Below are 20,778 nucleotides of genomic sequence, written 5' to 3' on the forward strand. Positions count from 1 at the left end.
CCACCCCCGGGTTTTTGGAACAGGAGTTTACTGATTTATTAAGCCCCGCGCTTTGAGGCGGCCGTTAGCTTTTCCCATTTTTGCCTGTGTTCGGAAACGAGGGGAATGTCAGAAACCGCAGCAGCGGTAGCAATGGCAAACGTGTTGTTTGTGTTCGTGCAAGTCTGAAGTTGTGTTTGAAGCATAAAGAGCCTAAATTAGCTCAGTCTGGGGCCTGTGAGACCCGTCCCTTGGACTGGACATACCCCATTGAACACTAGCAGTGGCCCCGATGCCGGATCGATTTGCCTGATCGATTTGCGCCGTTTGGCCTTTTTTTGTCCCATGTTACCGATGAGTGCTCCTTGTGCCTCCTGTGTTCTCAAAGCCTGGCCCAGGTCGGTTAATTGCGTTAATTCCTGCTCTGCTCAGCCTCGCAGCCCCATCTGCTGGCACCGGGGCTCTTCCCTCCCGGAGCCGAGCCCTGGCACGGCCGAAAAACCCCCCAGAGCTGGCGGCGGAGACTCATGGGCTTCCCAGGCCTTAGAGATAAACTGCTCAGCCCCATGGACTTCCCAGGCCTTAGAGATAAACTGCTCAGCCCCATGGACTTCCCAGGCCTTAGAGATAAACTGCTCGGCCCCTTTCGGGCAAGTTCTCACAGAGCTGTGCTCACTGCGTGTGGAAAGAGGGAAGAGTGAAGCCGTCTGGGTTTTCCTCTGCTGGGGAGAAAGATTCTTCCCAGGAAAATGTTGAGTTTAGGAGTTTGAGACCCACCCCCAGAGCGTATGGTTGGAGTTGGGCGCTCATGCCCTTAGTCTCTGCTTTTAGGAAAAATACCAAACCTCTTCCAAACACCCCAGAAAACTTTCCTGTGGGTCTCGCTCTGGCGTTGTGAGTGGGTCCGGCATAGATCAGATTTTTAAGCAGATAGTGTAGCGCTTTTCCTTCAAATAAGGTATGTTTAAAGACAGGTGCTTTGCAGAATCTGATGCTTGTATCAGTAACTTGTAACTTCTCCTAATTGTGACTCTGTTGTCCATTCTTTTTTCTTTTCATTGTTAGCTAAAAAGCTCTTTGTTGTTTTTAGGACCCCACACTGCATGCTATTCTTAAATCTATTCCTGCTTTGTTAGGAATGGAAAATAGTAAAACGCAAGCTAGGTAAAATAGTCTCCCCTTTTGCTTCTGTCTTTTGAAATAGGTATTCCCTGAGATGGCTTTTAGCCTTATAATTTCACATTTAGCATGTAATGTAAATAATCCTTTATTTATAGGGGAGAGTGGAATGTTTGAAAATTAATTCAATTGTTGCAGCATCTGAGTAATTCAGATGAACAAAGGATGGGTACGGGTATGCTGGTGTCTGTGTTCATTCCTGTGAAAGAGCCTCTTGCTTTCTGCTAGTTTTGTACAAAACCAGAAATGGTGTTTCTTGGCTGTTTTAAGTTGAAGCTGATCTGTGAAATTACAAACAGTGAGAAACTGTAGAGTGAATTTTCCACCTCCTTTCCTTTCTACAATACATAACCACAATTTCGCGTGTGGTTTTCTTATTGTTGTACAAAAGAGAACCTCAGCCTCACTCGTGTCATGTGTTTTTTTTACTCAATAGTCTTCGCAGTCGCACTGGTTGACGGCGGAGGAGAGGAACCAAGTTTTACTTGATCTCAAAGCTTCAGGCTGGTCTGAGTTAAGCAAAAGAGATGCCATCTACAAAGAGTTCAATTTCAAAAATTTTAATCAGGTAATTACTGTTATATACCACTTTTCATATAAAGGAAATGTAATTGCTGTGATTTCCACACAATCCTGATGGGAAGATATTTATATTCAGAAATTTGGGAGTATCCTTGTGGGGCCAAACCATCTTGAGTTTGCCTCAGCGGATTGCTGCCTGATTCTCATCTCATCAGGTGGAGTAAATTAATTCAGTTTCGTAGTTGTTAAGTTGATTTGTTCTAATATTACAATGTCTTGATTATAATTTTAGGGTCAGGGTCAGTCCTATGGGATTGGGAAAGCCCAGGCAGTAGAGAAAAGGTGGATGAGGTGCGCCAGGCTGGGTGAAAGCAAAAGAAAATAACAACTGCAGAAAAATCCAGCTCACAAGCAGGATGCTGCTGGTCCAGAGAGCACGTCTGGAGTCCAAAGTGCATTTTCTCCTGGATTGTGCTTCAAATCTGAATGTTAATAGAGAGCAAGTAGAACTGGATCTGGTAATTTAGAGGGCAACGAAGGAGGGGAGCCCATGAGAGGGAGCTCACATGAAACCTTGGTGAGATGTGCAGGCAGCTCAGAGCTGGAGCAGCCAGGAGAGCCCAGCACCGATGAGATAGAGGTAACCCTTGGCAGAGTTGAGACTTTCAGCCTTTGTGCTTCAAATATTCATGGAACGACGTCTCTTCTGGGGCACGGGCAAAGTCTGTTGATTCAGCACAACTAGAGATGACTTTTTTCTTCCCTAAAGTTAGTTTAGAAGTGGTTGTGCACTCTGTGAGTAACGAAGTCAGTTTGGTCAGATGGACTTAGGCAGCATGCCAGCAGAGAGGGCGAGAGACAAATCAGTGTGCTGCACCAGCAGATACCGAGAAAACCCTTTGCTTTAGCAAAAATTCATGAAGTTGTGATTTTCTGACTGTGTAGTTTTATCTTACAACACAGGTAGATATCCATATGTCCTTCTAATTTGAAGATTCATGAGGCACATGCCAGTATCGTAAGTTGTGTATATTTAAATATGCTCATTTGTAAATGATAAAGTATACAGTTTAGAAAGCGTACTCAAAAAAAATTTGCCCTTTGAGTTGTTTGGGAGATACTGGTAGAGTCTCTTCTGTTCTTGGTTGCCCTTTATGGGTGTCGGGTAAGTAGAAACGAGAGCAGAGGGTGGGAACGGACTTCAAAACTGAACTTTCTGTGCCCAGCTGGGAGAACGAGCCAGGCAGGTGGGTCCTTTGAGCAGCTCTGGTTGGACCAGGGTTATTTCTGAATTTCTGAAGGCAAAATTTCAGCCACTGATCCGTAGGAACCAGCTGTGGTGTCCCCGTTTGTGGAGGGCAGAAGGCGTTGCTGTTACTGTAGCTCAGGGAAGGGCTCAACGTGCAGGTCCTGAGGGAATGTTCAGAGCTGGTGTTAGAGAGCAGGTATTTGCCTTTCAATAAGTTGAAGCGGAAAGTAAATTCAAATTGTGCACGTATGCTGTATTGATGCTTATGTTGTAAACAACTATATAAAAACAAGTCTATATAATATGTATATTTATGTTTATAGTAACTAATAGGAAGTACTGTGTTTATCATGACCTAGGGAACAATCCTCCCATTGTACGTTGGGATGATTTAGTCCCGCAGTGTAAAAAAAACGACCAACTTTTAGGTGCAACTACTTTAATTTCACGTAATAAATATTCTGTTTGCATCATAAAGTGAGAGTATTTAGTAAAAGTCAAAGGACAGAGAAATATAATTTCCTTGGTGATCTTCCTGCCATCCTTTTACAGATGGTGTAAAATCAGGTGTGTGAAAAAAAAAGAAAAAGAAAGAGTAGTTGAGCTGACATGAAAGGTATTTCAGATTTATGTTTTGCAGATGATATTGGTATGATTAATGTATTCATTGCTTTTTTGTGTTGCTTCTCGCAGATAATGTTCATAATGCTGGAAAATTCCATGGCTTTAAAATCTATGCCAGGTTTACAGAGTCTGTGTATGTCAACAGATGTTAAGAATATAAACACAACTTTTATTATAAAGTTGTGCAAATGTGTAGACATGAGCTTGGTTTATGTATATTGTTTTCAGCATGAGAATGAAACAAAACTTCTGTGAAACAAGAGTTATTTAGATTCCTGAAGCTTTCAGGCTGAGATGAGCTGGGTTAAAAGCAATCCGCGATGGGCTGCCTTTGTCAGGCTGACAAGCTCATGACACTTCTGGCTTAGGGAATTAGTTTGTAACCCAGGACTTGAAAGCACTGGTGCTGCTTGTTAGTCTGAAGATACATTTTCAAATGCAAATGGGCTTTGGAGGGACAAGTCTCTGAAAGGAGCTGGAAACCAGCCTGGGGTCCCAGCTGGAAACTCTTTGTTGTGTTGCTGTGGGTGCCCACCGCACGCCGGTCCTGGTGCTGGGGGGTGCCTGCTGCTCCGTGTCCCCATTGCCTTTAGCGGGAGACAGGCTCCAGGTGGGTGGGCGTCCTTGAATCTTGTATAAAATATGAAATGCACCGATGGCGGGGAAAAAAGGCAAAAGCAACTCGGTTGTAGAGGAGAGCACCTTTACTAGAAGAGCTGCGCTGGTGCATCCATTCCTCCTTACACCTTGCAGTCGCCACGTGTCGTTGCCACTGTTGAGCAGCAGGTCGGCAGGGAGGAGTTAAAATTGGAATCTCTTACCTCCAGGACTTTCTCTCCGTGCGCTTGCTCAGGAGCCGCCTGGCTGAGTCGCTTTTCCTGAGGAGCTTGTGCTCTGCAGAAACCTCTGGCTGCGAGCGAGGGCTTGGAGAGCGGGTGGGCTCGTGCCACTTCACGGCGAGTCTCGAGCCGCTGCCGCACGTCTGGAGGCCAGCGAGCCTCTGGAAACCTCACGGCCTCCTCAGGGAGCTTGTTCAGGGCCTCCTTCCCTGTCTGCAGGGATGAGAAAAGCAGCGTGCGAGGCTTTCAGACCACCGCATGTTCTTGTCCGTTGTGCTACTGAAACAAAAATGTTTCTCTTCCAGCTGTGGAGCAAACTCTCAGCTTCCAGTCTGCCCAAGCGAAATTTGGAATTGGGATAGAAAGTTAATTTACGCCTCCAGACCATGGAGGTACCTTCTCCCAATTATCATTCTGCAAACTCAGAAAAGAAGCTGCAGAAACCACGTTAGAAGTTGGTCATCGAGGGAGGGAAGGCTTATTGAGGACCTCAACGTCCTGGCCTCTATCTGAGGAATTTCCTGGGATTTTCTCAGCGTTTCAGATCACTACGCCTCGGGAGGGATGATCCTGCAAAGGGGACAGACCTGGCTTAAAAATCAGAATTTCTCTTGGCTTAGCCTTGAGCCTGGGCTCTGGGTGTGGGGCGCAGAGCGTTGTGTTTGGGTCCCTTACCCAGCTGCTCCCTTTCACCGAATCTGCAGGAACATCTGAACCCTGAGACTTCCATGTCTCATGTCAAAGTCGGTTGGATTTGACCAGAGGGTTTAAGGGGCAACTGCCTGTGTGATTGCATTTCCTTGGGTAATCACGCCAAGGCAGAAAATGCAGTTAGGAAATTACAAAGGTGGGTATGTTTGCTGATGGTCGAGTTCAGCATTTACAGCTGCTTTCTTTTATAGGGTAAGTTTTTAATTAAGGTTGCTTTTCTTTAAAAAAAAAAAAAATCATGTAGGAAGTCTCCATAAGACCTCTAACGTCATTTTATAAAATGACAGGAAATCAAATGCTCTTTAAAAGCTATTTTAAATACATTTTGTGTTTTGGGGCTGCAGGACATAGGGCGAAAGATGAGCCTGAGTGGAGGGGACAGTAAGGAAACGCTTTGGAGGATGGTGTGCAGGGAGAGTAGAAGCACATGTGTTTTACTGCAGTTGTGGAGTCTCGGTTTTTGCTGATTTAAAGATGTGCAAAAAATCTAGAACTATTAAATAAATTGTTATTCTCACTTTCCATTTCCTTTCCAAATTTGCTAGCTCTCTTGCTTGAAATCCAGGAAAAAAAAAGTCAGGCAGAGCGTATTATGATAGATGCCTTTTTCTTCCACTCATTGAAATGCCAATTATTTTCCCTTTAAATTTCTCTTAAAATTTCCCTTAAGTTGATCATCCTCATTGTGTTACCGCAATTACACACCCGAACAAATTTGATAGGATACGCAACGCGTCCTCTTCCTTTATGTTGACGGTGGCACTTGGGGCCAGTGTCTGTAACGTGATCTGTGTCGATACTTCTTTTTGCCGCTCCCGGTGCGTTGCTTTGTCTTCGGCGTTGATCAAAGATTGGAAAATTTGGTTTTTGTATGTGTAGGCAGCGTATTTCATTGCCACTTTATGTACTTAATCTTGTGCCCGTTTTATGTATTGAAGCATAATATCCTTTAACCTACAATCTGCAGAGCTAAAATGAATTTTATGTTAAATATTCGGTTGTGGACCACATCTCCAGCTTTTTATATGCCACAGCGGTCTTGTGTTTTGTGGTTTTTTTTTTTACTTCTCCATTGTCTGATAGTGAGGTCATGTTCAGTCCTCTGAGAAATTTTATTCCCAGCCAGATGCGGGCCATATATTAAAAGTAGCACCTGTGGCTAATATCACAGCAGCTTACCATAAATTTACATGGTAACTAGGATTATATCTGTCAAGACTGTTAAAAAATGTCTAGGTTTAATTTGATTTCCAGTATTGAAGGAGCTCTCCGAAGTTTCGCTTCATAACTGTATTTTAAAAGTTAAAATCACTCCATTGTTAAGTTTTACGGCACTCCCAGTGCCCATTAAGTTGATTTGTTAAATGGGGGTCAGAATAAAGCGAGTTGGCTACGGGAGGATCGGAAACCAACCCATTTGTGGCAGATTTAGTCCTCGCGTGTGAATCTTCTCCGAGCCCAGGGACTGATTGGATTCAGGTGCAGCTTATGTCAGTTGGGTTTAACCTCAAAGCCAGAGCAGCCTCAGCCCCCGACTGTCACTTGTGCTAATCGCAAGACAAACCTGTTTTCATTCATTTGGGGCGAGGGGATGGAATTGCTATTTTTAATGTAGCGACGGTCTGCTTGCTCCCTCTGCTCAGGTTTTGCGTTGGATTGCCTGTCGAATGAAAATAAATTATATTTATTCCTTTTTATACGCCTAGGTAGGTGCTGGTTTTCATATAGTCTCTCCTAAACTGCTTCGTTTTCCATTATCCTTTGAGTCCTCTCCCATATGCCGGGATTTCTGCACCTGCAAAGTTATGAAAGTATTTCTTTTGGTAGTTGCGTTGTGCGCTGGCTTCCCCGCGTTTATGAATACAATAACCGATTTGCAATAAATCAGAATTATTTATGGGTGGATTTGCGGAGCTGAGAAAATCTTTGTGTCTGAAAATAATGAATTTCTGGCATATCTGCCTGTTGACATTTTCCTTTATTAGAAGAAGCTGATAGTGAAGTTTTCGGGACCGGCGGAGGTGAACCTGTGGGCTGAGACGCAGTGAATGAACCGTCTCAAGTGTCTCAGAGCGAAGCGCCGTAAAACTAGATGATTCCTCCATGATCACGCCTTCCTCGAGTTTGTTCTTGTGATGGAATGAGTAAATAACACTCTCTCCTTGGAGTCGGTGAGGTGGAGGGTCAGGGTGCAGCTGTGGATCCTGGGCAGGGCCTGGAGCTCCGCGTCTGCGGGAGATGGAAGGAGAAGCTCTGGGAGAGGGCTGCTGTGAAAGCTTGCGAGTCTTCTTCCCTTACAAGAGGAGGTGATGCTGGTGCCCCGGTCACCTGTGCCCAGTGATGCTGCCAGTTCACTGGCAGCTGGTGGTGGGAAGTTCTGCGGAGCTGGGAAGTCCGTAGCGGTGGAGATAAGCAACTGGGTGACATCTGGGCAGGAGCTAAATCCTTGGTGCTGGGAATTGGGAAATGGAGGGTTTATTTCCTTCTCGTGGCCAGCATGGCTGCCGGGACACCAAACCATGTATGAAGGCTGACAGCGCTCCAGAATATTTTCAGACCCAGTGTTTTGCACTTGGCAACTTTTTTTCTGTCTTAAATAGAGTTGCCTTGGCGCATCAGCAGCCTCTTCCGTCTTTAAAAGTCCTTCACAATTAGCCTGCCCTTGTGTGTCTGGGACCTTCTGTCCTTCAGTCCTGTCGTTACAACTTCCCAGTTGTAATGCACGTGAGAAATTCCTCCCTGGTTGAAGCCAGGCTGGAGACGAGCTGGGATTGCCCCTCCTCGTGCTGCGGGGCGTCTCCTCTGCTCTTGGCCGGGGTCTCCTCGTGCAGATCCCACCACCCTCGTGGCCCGTCCGTTTGTGGCACGTTACAGTTCCGCTGTCACCGTTACAGTGTCACTGTGGCAGCACCACTGGTGTTGAGCAGGCCATCAGGGTTATTTAAAATGCCGGGACAGTTGATGATATTTAAATAAAATTAATCATCTTTGAGTTGACGAGTGGGAGTGGATGTGTGTCCTTCATCTCCTTCATCACCTGAGATGTCTCCTCCCAGATGTTGTGGAAGTTGCATGGGTTTAATTTTCCTTGTGACTTAACTGTAATTAGCGATGCTCATCTTCTTGATGAGCTAAGCTGTATTTCTCCGTAGAATACACCAATATTTTATTGTTTATAACTTTTTTTGGGGTGGTGTTTCTAATTGCTGTTTTTTCCTCACCGAGCAGACCCGTTGTGTCTCCGTTTAAGCAGGCCACTGCTTAAATCTGCCCAGCTGACCTTTGGGCTGCTCTCCAGTTGGCTCTGATATGAATGCTTCCCTTAAAAGATGGATTTATTATCACTTAAGTAAAAATTATTACAGCATTTGCCTTATGCTTGTTGCGGTCATTGATCTGAAAGCGCAAAAGGAATAATTTGTCAAAATGCCGTTTGGATTTCACAAGATTTGGAGCAGAAGAGATGCTTCTCTTCTTTTTTTTGTTTTTCAGCCACACAAATGGATTGTTCACTCGGTTCAAATTAAACAGAACAAACCCTGTATCAGCAACGTGAACAGGGCTGCCCTACCTCTGTGCTGAAAGACAGCAAATGTGAGCAGGTCAGCTTGATTTTAGGGCTCCTTCCTTTGGAAAATGAACGGAAAATGAATTCTGTTGGACACCCTCATTTGGGAGAACACAAGCAAGACTGACGTAGCCTTTCCTGCAGAACGTGGACACTCAAAATATTTTTTTACCTTTCCAGTTGAGGAAACCTGGCGCCTTTCAACTCTTTTTGCATTAAAACTTATTTTGGGGGGAGCGCCAGAACGGTGCTGACTAAACACAAACAGCACATCTCTCTTGGTTGTTTCACCCCTTGCTTTTGGAACAACGCCCGAGTACGTTTCCGAACCGTCAGTTGCCTCGTACCCCAGCAGCTCTCACTGCCTCGCGAAGGAGAGACGCGCTTTGGGACGTCGTCCTCCGCAGTTGTAATTAAAAATGGACTCGGGCCGGTGGAGTGAACTAAAACAAAACTACAAACTCCCCCATTTAAAAATGAACCATTACTCACCGAAAGCACATCAAACCCGCTTAGCGGACATCCGTTAATCCCGCGGTGAGCCGTTTCAGGCTTTAATGCACACTGTTTTACACGTTCGGGGTTTTGAAGTCGCGGGGCAGCGCTGACCTTTCGCATCTGCTCCTCTCGCAGTAGGAATCTCCGCTCGCCGCTCCCCGTCAGGGCGGATTAACGTTGACGAAGTGCAGCGCTTCTGCTGGCTGCAATTTCGGGTTCTGATCGGAATTATTTCTTTCACAAACAATCACGTTTGGCTAAAATGTTACATCTGCTCTGGAAAGCCACTGGCAGCGCCGCGGTTTATCGGGGTAAGGCGAGTGTAGTTTGATTTTTTGGGTTTGTTTTTTTTTTTAATTCCCTTTTTATAAAGCTGCAAACCCGCTTTGCTTGGGTTTTTATGGGGGAGAGGTTCCCTGTGCCCTTTTCTTCCTTGAATTTTGTTGGGCTGAGGTGAAAAGTTGCTTTGGACAAACGTAAAGCTGGCTGTGATAGCTTGGAGAGGTTTGGTGGGGATCCCTGTGCTGAGTCAGCACCTTGCCCTCGGGTTTAGTTATTGCTGAGGGGGCTTTGGAGGAAAACATTCTTTTTTATTCCTAGGGTCAGAAGGAAAAGTCCTGATTTCATGATCTGAGGTGATTTTCCTCATGTTGACATGAGGCAGTTAAATATATTTCTGTGTGTGACTGAGGTTGGGAGAATCTTTACCCTGTGGTACGGTGGGTGGATGCTTGTAGCAAGCAAAAAATACCATTAAATACCAAAAATAACATTAGCTGTACAAGCCTAGGACGTTGTGTTTATGCGTGTTGTAATGCCCCATCTAATATAAAACCAGAGGTTTACAAAGAGTTTCTCTTTGTGGTGTCCTCAGGTGAATTTCTAGAAGGTTGGTGTTCGCTGGAGGACTCGGAATTAGCGGTTGTCTCCCTTTGTGAGCCCATCTCTCCGTTTCAAGACGTACCGAGGTACAAGCAGTGTGAGTTGCCCAGAGGAACCCTCATGTCTTGGGAAAAGATGAAGCACAGCTCTAGGTGACCTACAGATCACGCGGGGAACAGTGGGCAGGGCAAACCAGGCAAGGTCCCCCGCTGCTCCGAGCTTGAAGGATGCCCCAAACAGAAACGTGGTGTCTGGGCAGACGCTTGCTCTCTCCTACTCTCTTTTTTTTTTTTTTCTCCTCACCGGAGGATCTATCACTTCTAGATGTGAAATGTCTCTCTAGAAAATAATATGGAGTGCAATATAAAATTAAAAACCTGCTAGTGCTGGCCCAAGTAAGTCTCCTGAGTTCACTGCGCCCACATATCACCTGCTCTCTTGTACTGTGAGAGAATGTCCAAATGAAGACCCATCCTGACAGTACAGTAGGACGCTTTCAGCAGCTCAATTGAATTAAATGATTCCCTGACTGGATGTGCAGCAAATGTTCCTGAATTTGCTTTATTTCACAGCTTTATGTCTTTTTAGATTCTGGCTTCACCAAGAGGCTGATCAGAAGACCTCTCCCCGTTCCTCACACCTCCGTTGGGATTTCTCTGTCGCGTGTTTGAACTTTTGAACTTGTCTTTAAAAAAACCAACCCAAAACACGAATGCTGACAGTGCAGTGGGTAGGAGGATAGTGGCAGATGAGATGGGCGTGAGACCAGCCGCTTCTTCTCTTGATCCGTCTTAACGCAATGCCTTTCTTATCACTCTTTGATGTTTTCTTAGCGTCATAAATGGCAGCGATTTAGAGGATTTTCAGAGGCAGCATATGATTGCCCTTGGATACTCAGCAGAGAAGATCTTGGATGTTAAACGGGTAGTTTGCATAATCTTGGCCCAAAGACCAAGGAGAATTTTGTCTGAGTGCTCCCGATGCTATCAGCAGCCTGTATGGCAGGCAAACCTCGCTTTCATGTCTACAGAGTGAAATCATTCCTTCGCACACGAGCGAAGAAGAAATCTGGGGGGAAATAGTCAGATTTTGTTCTGCTGTAGCCAGATCTGTTCCATCCAAAACGTGGTGCGACAGGACAATGAACTCTGTTCTTCTGTGCCCTATACCTGAGCTCTAGAAAAGCCGGAGGGGCTGAAGTACCTTTCTGGAGCGGAGCGCTTGCTTAAATTAATTCGTCTTTGCTCTGTTTCTCGACAGCTCCGCATCGCGGGCTGGCCCTGTGTGGCCGAGGACAGTTCGTTGCCCAAGCGGCAGCGTCCTCGTCAGCGAGCGGAGAGCCTTGGCAAAGGGTTCAAGTGGCTCAGTTGCAAAGCTTGGAACTGGGGACTGCCTGCACCTTGTTACCGGTTTATTTTTATAGTGCTTCGTGTCATGGTTTTATTACGGTACAGCCAGGAGTTTGATTTGCTGGGCCAAACATTTGCTTTAACAAGCGAAATTATCATTGTTCTTTCGCTTGCGTGGCCAAGAGAGTTTATTATTTTAAGTGACTGATTGCTTTAGCAGGTGCTCAGTTAATGGGGGCTTCACTGTACGAGTTAATGTTTTTAGGTAGGGTGCAAAAAGCTCATTTTAAAATGTCATGTTTCTTGAGGTAGCAATTTTATTTGGTGTAAACCTCCTAAGTGCAACCTTCATGCTCTGTTTTTTAGCGCAAAGCACACAAAAATGGCTTGGATGGTGGAGAGCCACGTTTAGCTGATTTTGTGGCTGGAGGATTTCTTCCACATTTTAGTTCAGTCCTGAAAGCTGAGATTATTTTCCTTCTTCTTTTCAAAAATCGAATGTAGAGACCTACATTTTTAATAAATAAAATAATGCCCGTGGGGCTGTGTTTACCTAGAGTGCTAAGGAGCTGGAACTGAGGGAAAAAATGGAAAAAGCTTCTTTTTTTGCACATTATTTGAGTATTTTTCTGTGGAGCATTATTTGAGTATTTCTGTATGAAATGATATATCACAAATACCGTGCAGCCTTGCTCCAGGTTTGGTTGGGATTTAGGATGTGTGCTTGTTTTACAGTAGTATTTATGGGCAGCCATAATTATTTTTATCTACCTGTGAGCAAATGAATGGGTTTTGTAATATGGTTGTGTTGACCCAGCTTGAGACTTTTATCACTCCCAGAAAGGAGTTTTTGTGCTGCCTTAAGACATCTCTGTTGCTTCTCACTTCTACCCCATCAAGTCTGTAAATCTTTTTGGTGGAAATCGATTTTGGTGTGAAGTCTTTCAGTGATTCACCGCGAATATTATCTGCTTTCTGTTCAGGACGTCCAGGTGCAATTGCTTACTCTAATAAAAATGAGAATAGGAAAAATGATCCCCAGCACCGAGGCTGCCAGAAAAGTCAAGGTGGAAGAAGGTAATAGGTGTAACATTTTGCATCATATTATCACCAGTAATAGAAAAATCGGTCTGAATTTGGCAGTCACAAAAATCCTGATATACGCAGGCTTAGAAAAGGTGAAGTTGTGTGTTGTGCAGATTCTGCGCGAGGGCGTTCCCTTGGGGGAGCTCACTCCCCCACTTCGGGAGCGTGTGGGGAAGAGGAGAGTGAAGCAAGGAGAAGGCTCTAAGAGCAGCTTTGTGCCCTCTGCCTTCCTCTTGGTCCCTTTTCTTGCCCTGATTCGTGCCCATTGGCCTTAGCAGAGAGTATGCATTTGTTTTTCAGACCAGTTGCATCTCAGATGGGGCAGATTACGCTTGCACCTGCTTTCTGTCGGTGTTATCTTACAGCTCAGGTGGCCGCTGGGCTTCGGAAGATGAAACCTTTGACTCTGACTTCTTCTGGGGCGCCGCGTCTTGAGCAGCATCAGGACCGTGTCGCATCTCGGTGGTGCTGAGCGAGCGTCAGCTTCCCTCTGCCTCGAGCTTGGGTTTTTCCCGGGACAGCATTCCTGAAATCGCCATCTGTCATCTCCTGCAGCTCTTGACATTGTACCGGTACCCGGGTGAGAAGCGTCCCCGTTGAGGAAAGGCTACGCCTCCGAGCTCCGCTTCTCTTTGCCTCCATTTATTCTTCGTGTTCTTCAAATTGGGAAATCGTGTGACAATAAACAGAAATACCCTCAATGAAGAGAGAAGGGGAAACTGTTGTTTATCTGGTCAGGTGGTTTAGATTAGCGGTGATGCTGGTCTGTATTATGTTACTTTAAATCATAGTGTCCCAACAGGACATAAATTATGAAGATTGTTACAGTATGTTTCATCCAATGTAAGATCAACAAATTGGAATAATTTTTTTAATAGGAAAATCAGTGCTTTGGCAAGGTTATTGTTGAAGAATTTAATTTAACTTGAGCTTTGCTTGCATTATTTCTTAATATATAAAAACTATTTGCATAATGTATGAAGTATAAACATTTTTAGAATCAAAGGCAAGAATGCCTTCTCCAAGATTACACAGAGTGGCAAACTACTTAGAATAGATCAGTGTTTGTGCTTTTGCTGTCAAAAATGTTTGATATAGAGCTGGCGAGCTAGTTTCTTCGCCGGCATAATTGTAAACAAGTGTTGGGAGGCAGAAAGAGCCTTCTTTGTGAAACGTGGTGGAGAAGGTTTTCACACACGCCGCTGCGGATCTGACGCGGGGAGCAGTGTTTACAGCCGTGATAGGAGGATAAATCGGGGACGTTGTGGAGAGTGCAGAGCAGCTTTTTACTTCTGTGTAAATGATGCGTGCAGATAAGTGTGGAGGAGGTGAGCAGCCAGCTCCGGGTTTTAAAAGAATATCATGAACCTGGGAAAGCAAAGTCGGTGAAGTTGGAAAGTGAGACGGCTTTTCGTGGCTTGTGCTCTCACCGTGGGGACAGAGACGTGAATAACCTGAGTTCAGCACTGGTTTGGGGCACGGTTTGGTTGCGTTCTTAAGGACTGTCCCTCCATTCGTGGACTGCTGTTAGAAAGGGTGAGAAGGGCGGTGGGGAGGCGTTCCCCTGGTTTATGTTGTGGATCAATCCAGATAGGACCAAAAAAAGAAAAAAAAAAGAGGAAAATAGCCAAAACGCTGCAGGGTTCTGGTGTCCCTGAGGATGGACAGCATTCGGGCGGCTGATGATGCCAACAGGGAAGAATCCCCAGATGGTTTTGAGAAACTCCATGTAGTTTTGAGAATGAATACTTGTCCTCCTGTACTGCTCTCCCCTTCCTGCACACCAGTTGTTTTCCTCCTTTTTTTTTGCGTTTTAGCCATGGTGCCACTTTCAGATGAAGAGCATGGCCTCATGATATGATTTTTGCGTATTTATAAGGTGTAAGTCTTTCCTGATGGAGTAAATAGAATTAAATGAACCCTGCATTTTTTTGTGAGGGCACGACGGAAAATGTCCTGAGATGAAGTTAAGCCCTCGTGACTAGCTAAACATGACTTAAAATAACTTGGCATTAAAGAGCTTTTGCTGTTACCCACTGGCCCGTAGCTCACTGCTAGGTGGTAATATCAGCTGCATTTGCAAAAGCTTCTGATTTGAAACCTTAATGATTGTAGTTTATTGCTGTTCTAAGTGTCAAACTGATGAGGAGAACCCATGCTTTTTACTGGCTACTTTTTATTTGGGTGGGTGGAAAGCAAACATGTGAGACGTTGTCACCTCTTGCCTCGTACGGCAACGTCACGGCGACTCATTTAATTTATTCATTTCCCCCTGATAACTGGTACAGATGCAGCCCGAGTGGGTGGGGAAGGGAAGACAGGGAGCCCTTGCACCGCAGAAGGTCAAGGTTAAGGCTACCTCCGGCGTTAGGATGACAGATGGGAGGCAGAAAAACCTTCATGTACTTGTGATTAGCAGATAGGTTCCTTGGCAGAGTGCTTGAAGGATTTAAGAAGCCCAGGTACGCGTTTCGTAGCGCACGCAATCAAAAACAAATAACTAAAAAGCGTGCGTGGTTCTGTCGTTTAGCCTTTTGGATCTTTTTCTTTTTTTCATAACATTTCCACTGTGGAGTGAAGCACCATCAGCCGCTGGGTTCTGGAGACGCGCCGGGGTCATCCGTCACGGGGGGCTCGCGGGCGGGTGATGGGTTATCGCGACATATCGACCTGTGTAACTCGTCGAGATAATGTTGGCAAGCGTCGTACAAAAGCAGCGTGTTTAAAGAAGTATTAAGACGAATTGATCCCTTGCTTAAGAAGGGTGAAAGGAAGAATAATAGCAGATTAGCGCCGGGATCCTGCGCTTCCTTGGGGGCCGTGGGGTGCCGGGAGGGAGGGCTGGAATTTTGTCTCACCTCCTGTGACAGGGTCTGTTGTCACTTTCGAAAGTGGTTTGGCCTGTCCTGAAGCATTAGGGGAGAGATTATTTTTGTTTAAGTTTGGTTTGTTTTTTTCTTTTACTTTATTGTGTTACCTTTTTCTTCTCAGAATAGCCCTGATTTTTGTCTCATGGTGACATCCTATGGCCTCTAGTATTTAAAAAGCGTTCCAGAAGTGGCGTTACGACTGAAACTCCGTTTTCAGTTCTTTCTTTCGATGTCTTAACAGACACGAAGGGGAGAGAAGTACGGGCACACCCAAGGCATCTCCTTGTCTGAGCAGGATTGCTTCACTCGTCGGATCTTCCATTGCTCCCCGTGGTTCGTTGCAGGGACTCGGCAGTCTGCCATCACTTGGGTGACACGCTGTACTGAGTTAAGAGGAACCTGTATGTCTGGATGTTATTTTAGCCCAAATGTCCTCAAAAGATTAGGTTGGAAATGTCTACCTAATATGCCTTCTACTGAAATAGTCAGATACTTGATAATATTTACTACGTCAAAGCTGCTTGGAATACTTATTTATGGCTTCTAGAGAACGCACAAGTCCTTTCTCTCTCCTCTCTTTCGAATTTGGAAGGAAAAAAAATCTGAAAAAGTTCTCGTCAGCGGCCGAGGGGCTGCAGATCTCTGGTATTCATGTGGTGAAAGTCAAGACTGTGTCGGGTCTTACTGTCGTGAGTAAAATACTTGTCCTACTTTCATCAAGAAATGTGTGATGGTCTGATAAACTCTGCCCACCAGTGCAGTCTTGGCAATGATCTTGCACTGCAGCCTGCATAATAATTTTCATTATTTTTAATTAAAGTTGAAGAATTGCAGACTCCTGCTCAAATTAAGGTTGGTTGTGTTGCCGGAATGTGGTAATTACTTTAATTGATCACAAGATAGTTTCCTTGATCACCAATTAGACCAAATTACCGATCAAGTTTCAAGACGTGAAGAAATGTCTAAACTGATTTTATGTAATAGTGTTTTCATATCTAATCAAACCTAAATATCTTTTCCTTCCAGAGCCAATTGTATTTTCCCAAAGAAAGGTTACGGCTCTACAAATATGAAGGTGATTCCTAAACAATAGTGTTCCAATTAATTTAATTAGCAGAGGAAGTATTTAGGACCTTAATGGAGATTGCGTCGGTGAAATTGCTCAGCAGAGCCATAGCTCGTTTTCTTAACGGGAGATTCTTTTTGCATGTAATTAAAATAAACTCAAATGCAAGAACTGAGTTGCTTTGGGTTGTGTGCAACGAGGGAGAGCGTCTCTGAGCAGAGCAGGGCCTGGATGAAGGTGAGTGTGCCTCTGGGGGGTGCCTGATCTGTCCTTCCCCACAACACCAGATCGCCCGGGTTGGGACAGTCATGGTCAGCGGGAGCCAGGAGCAGCAGGACCTGTCCTGGGGAGGGTCCTCTGTGCCGGGATTAACTCCTCGTCGTGACTCGGACAGCCCCAAGCTGAGCATTGGTTGGGAAGACGCGTGGTTTTAAGGCTGATGTCCATCTCATCTAGCTGGAGACTTGCAGGGAAGGAGGCAGCGAGTCAGCGTGGTGGTTCCGCCGACCGGGAGGATTCGTCGTTGCGAAGCGTGCAGGAAGCTCTGCAGAGCGGGTGAATTTAGTCAACTCGTTGGCTTGTGTCGCTTGCCCTGACGGCCCTCCCGTGGAGCCATAGGGGTTGTCCCACAGGCAGTGAGTTGTGTTTGTGTAGTGCTGCAGCCCACACGTGTGCACGGCTGCGCGAGTTCCTGGGATGCCGGTCGAGTGTACATGAACCTCGTAAGCGTTTTCATAAATTTAATATATTTGTTTTCTCTTGCTGTTTGTACAAAGACAGTCTAGTTGCCCGATGCGTTGCTGTTTGAAGCTTTCGGGGACGTTTCTGTGCCTGGGTTGCGGTTGTTGGAAATCGCATTCCTGATAAGCCCATGGACACTCTAAAAATGTTGAAATCAAATATCATTCAGCACTATTAATGCAGAATTATTTTCCACATCATTGTTAACATCTGATGCACAACTTGCAGCTCTCTGCTTCAAAGCGTGCTGCTGAAACATTTGCAAATTTTTATACGTAATTGTTCGCTCGGAGTAAATCGAGCGAGAGCTTCAAGGGAAGTTAAGATTTTCCCGAATTTTGGAATGCTCTTGGGTCAAAGAAAAAAGCTTTTTAATTGCTGACAGTTTGGTGATTTCCAAATGACAAACCTCATTGGAATGATTTTCTCTGATTATAACGTTTGCGTTCATTTGACTGGCAAAGCGACTAACAAAGTCATACTTCATCCAGGCACCAATTCTTTTTTTTCGACTTAAAGGTTTTTGTAATTTGGGAGAGGAAAAAAGACTTGAAACTATTATCGACCATTATATGTTATTCATTGACCACATGTTTGTTTGAAATAGCCATCGCGTGGTGGAATGCGGCCTATATGCATTCTCTTCTATAAATTGGCACTAAAAACTACCTAAATCAGGTAGGGTTTTGTTGGGCTTGTATTATAATATGAACCAGACTATAGCGTGGATGTTACTTCAGCTTTGCATGTTAATTCAGGTCCTGAACCCCGATGGATGGGGCTCAGTCAGAACAAGCCCCCCTGACTTAGAGGCGTCCTGCTCACGTAATTGCGTTCTTGATTTATGTGGACGTTCTGATTTTTTTCATATAACGCAGTGATTTGCTCCTAAGGGCCTGCTATTATTTTCTCCTCGAGCCAGCGATAAAACCTGCGTCCTGGGGGGAGCGTGCAGTGCAGGGTGTGGGGGCAGAGGAGTGGATATTTTAACTCATTTTAAGGGAGAATGTTTTCTCACAGAGCAGAGGGGCAAACCCACCTGCCACCCTTCTTCCCCCCCAGTGAAATAAAGAGCGAAATAGCTCCACGAAAGGCTGTTTCCAGCATCGGTAATGCCGTAGCGTGATGTGTAGTTGGAAACTGCATGATTGTAAGATGCAGCAAGGGGTGAGGGAGTTGGGGCAGTCATTTCAAATCCCTGTTTGGATGCCAAAGGTAAAATCATTGTTCTCGTGCAGTGGAATCCTGGAATAAGTAACTCCGAGCAGTGATTTACCAGGGCTGGAAGGGGACGATTTTCAGGAGCCTCAGGAAACGTCTCGGTGGCGTGAGAATGCAAAAGGCTCCATCAACGCACATAAAGGTGCAGCAAACCTGGAGTTCTTGAGGGTTTTGGGGTGAACCTTTCAGATCCTGACAGGTAGAAGAGTATTTCCCCCTTTGCTCTTTCTCTCCTTAGGCTTTTGGATTTATGACGCGCGTTGCTCTGCAAGCAGAGAAGATGAATCACCACCCGGAGTGGTTTAATGTCTACAGCAAGGTAACGTGTCCACCAGCCCTACTTACAGGCATGGCAGGTTAAGGAGACCAAGCCACTGGCCCATTCCCTCTGCCTTTTTTTGTAGCTTCTGTACAGAGAAGGGAATGGGAGGAGGTTGTATCTTTGTAAAAAGGTTTGAGATTTTAAAGAGATGCTGAGCTACTTGAGGAATCAAAATTTGCGATGATTCCTGGCTGTGTGTGTCGCTTCACCTCTCTGGCTGAGATCTAAGAAGCCTTTAAGCTCGTATTTAGCCAACCTGAATAAATTCCTGTTTTGAAACGAGTCACCAACTCCCATTCCTTTCTGTGCAACAAGTCAGGGGTGCAGCCTGTCGATGTGTAGGTACCTAAAAGGGAGCCTGGCAGTCTCAATTAAGTCTGATTTATTTTTTTTAAAGAATTGTAGGCACCTATGTCTCAGCATAGCAGCTTATAAAATCGGTTTATAATATTACCTAACTGATGGCGGTCTCGTATGTAAAAAGGTATATTGCAACCCCTGAGTGAAAGGTGCTGTGTGAAGGGGGAAATTATTACTCTCCCTTTATTTTTGTTTTCTAATATGCTGCATTGTCTCGAGTTGTTTATTTTAGCATTTGGCGAATACATGGCTGTCCTGCTAAAAATATGCTCAAAGGACACGTGGACAAGCAGCCTGTGGCTGGGAACCACCCCCTAGAGCAGGACATCCCCATCTCTCCCCCTGGACAGAGGCATCCCGGCACAGGCTGCTCCTCATCGGTTCTTTAGGTCACCCTGTTTAAGGGGACAAACTCCTAATCATCTACTTTTCATTATTTTCTTGACTTTCCAGAATATTCAGAATTTGTCGTTTTTTTTCCCCCTCCCTTCTTCTCCCAAAATCTCAGCCGAAGGCAAGACAAAGTAACGCCCAACTCATCATCTGGTTTAGTCTAAACAAACGCGTGCAGGCAGCTGCGTCATAGCAAAACGCAGCAGTCCGTTTGTTTTTCTTTTTGAAATTAATCTGCAACAAGCTGAACAATTTCGAGTTTTTTCACCTTCAGGGTGCTGATTTTTAACAAAACGCGGAGCCCCTGACTTGGCTGGTGGCAGCTTGCTCACCGGCCCAGGTTCTTCAGGAAACCGATACGTGGAATTTAAATGGAAAGAAGGAGTTATTTAATGGTTCGCCTCTTCTTGGATGAAACCCAAGAATGCAAAGCCTGGTTTATTCTGCGAAGGGCCTCGCTTTGCTTCAGCTGGAGGCTCTGTTAAGCCTCCTCACCTACACATCTCCTGGTTTACATGAGCAGTGAGTGTCCAGCGGGGAGCATCGTGTAAAACCAGCTCACTACAGAGACACGCAGCGTTCCCCATGAATAGCAGAACTAAAATGCCTTCGTAACCCCTTTCTTTTCCTTTTCGACAGGTTCAGATAACCCTGATTTCCCACGACTGTGGTGGACTGACCAAGAGAGATGTGAAACTGGCTCAGTTTATTGACAAAGCTGCTGCCTCGGTGTAACCAAGATGTAAAATGCTTTAATAAATTGTCCAACAAGATTTTGTATTCAAATTACATCCCTCATTCCTTGTAACCTTGATTTCACAAAACCCACGAGATGAGATATTTTGTAAGAAGAGTGGCTTAGCTTTTTTGGCCTTTAAGACCTGAGTCTTGAGGCCTCTCTGGGTGCCTGGCTTGGTTCCTCTGCCTCGGCCGGTGACCGCTGGCCCATGAGAGGGGGGCTAGTGAAAGCGGTGCAAGCTGCTGCTGAGGTTTCCTTGGAACTGCAGCTCAACCAGCAGCTACAGCTTCATGTTTTGGTGTTTTTCTGTGCTTCTGCCGACGGCTGTTGGAACCCATCCGCCCTTTTGGCACCCACAGCCCAGCAGCTGTACCCGCTGCCGGCCTGAGAACCGTCCTTCGTCTGAGATGTGAGACTGGATGCTGCAGCTGCTGAAAACTTCACCTCTGGGTCCAGCGAGTTCGAAGAAATCCCGGTGAGCTCCTGGCACTCGCATCGTTAAACGAAGCGTCCACTTCAGTGCTTGGCTGGGCTGGGTGAGAGCTCAGCACCTCGCAGGATTGAGCCGCTGTTTGGGGTG

At 45.4% G+C, this 20,778-nt stretch overlaps 1 protein-coding gene across 1 annotated transcript in view; it reads left to right on the forward strand.

The window, feature by feature from the left end:
- The first annotated feature begins 1,600 nt into the window (after positions 1-1,600).
- Positions 1,601-20,778, forward strand: part of LOC104281255 (pterin-4-alpha-carbinolamine dehydratase 2) — a 19,983-nt gene continuing 805 nt past the window's right edge. The window contains exons 1-3 of the mRNA XM_009879176.1: positions 1,601-1,726; positions 18,623-18,703; positions 20,099-20,201. Of these exons, the coding sequence (XP_009877478.1) occupies positions 18,635-18,703; positions 20,099-20,194 (165 nt within the window). The 5' untranslated portion in view covers positions 1,601-1,726; positions 18,623-18,634 and the 3' untranslated portion in view covers positions 20,195-20,201. The remainder of the gene's footprint in view (positions 1,727-18,622; positions 18,704-20,098; positions 20,202-20,778) is intronic.

This window comes from Apaloderma vittatum, unplaced genomic scaffold (genome assembly GCF_000703405.1).
Source record: "Apaloderma vittatum isolate BGI_N311 unplaced genomic scaffold, ASM70340v1 scaffold24311, whole genome shotgun sequence".
Classification (NCBI taxonomy): Eukaryota; Metazoa; Chordata; class Aves; order Trogoniformes; family Trogonidae; genus Apaloderma; species Apaloderma vittatum.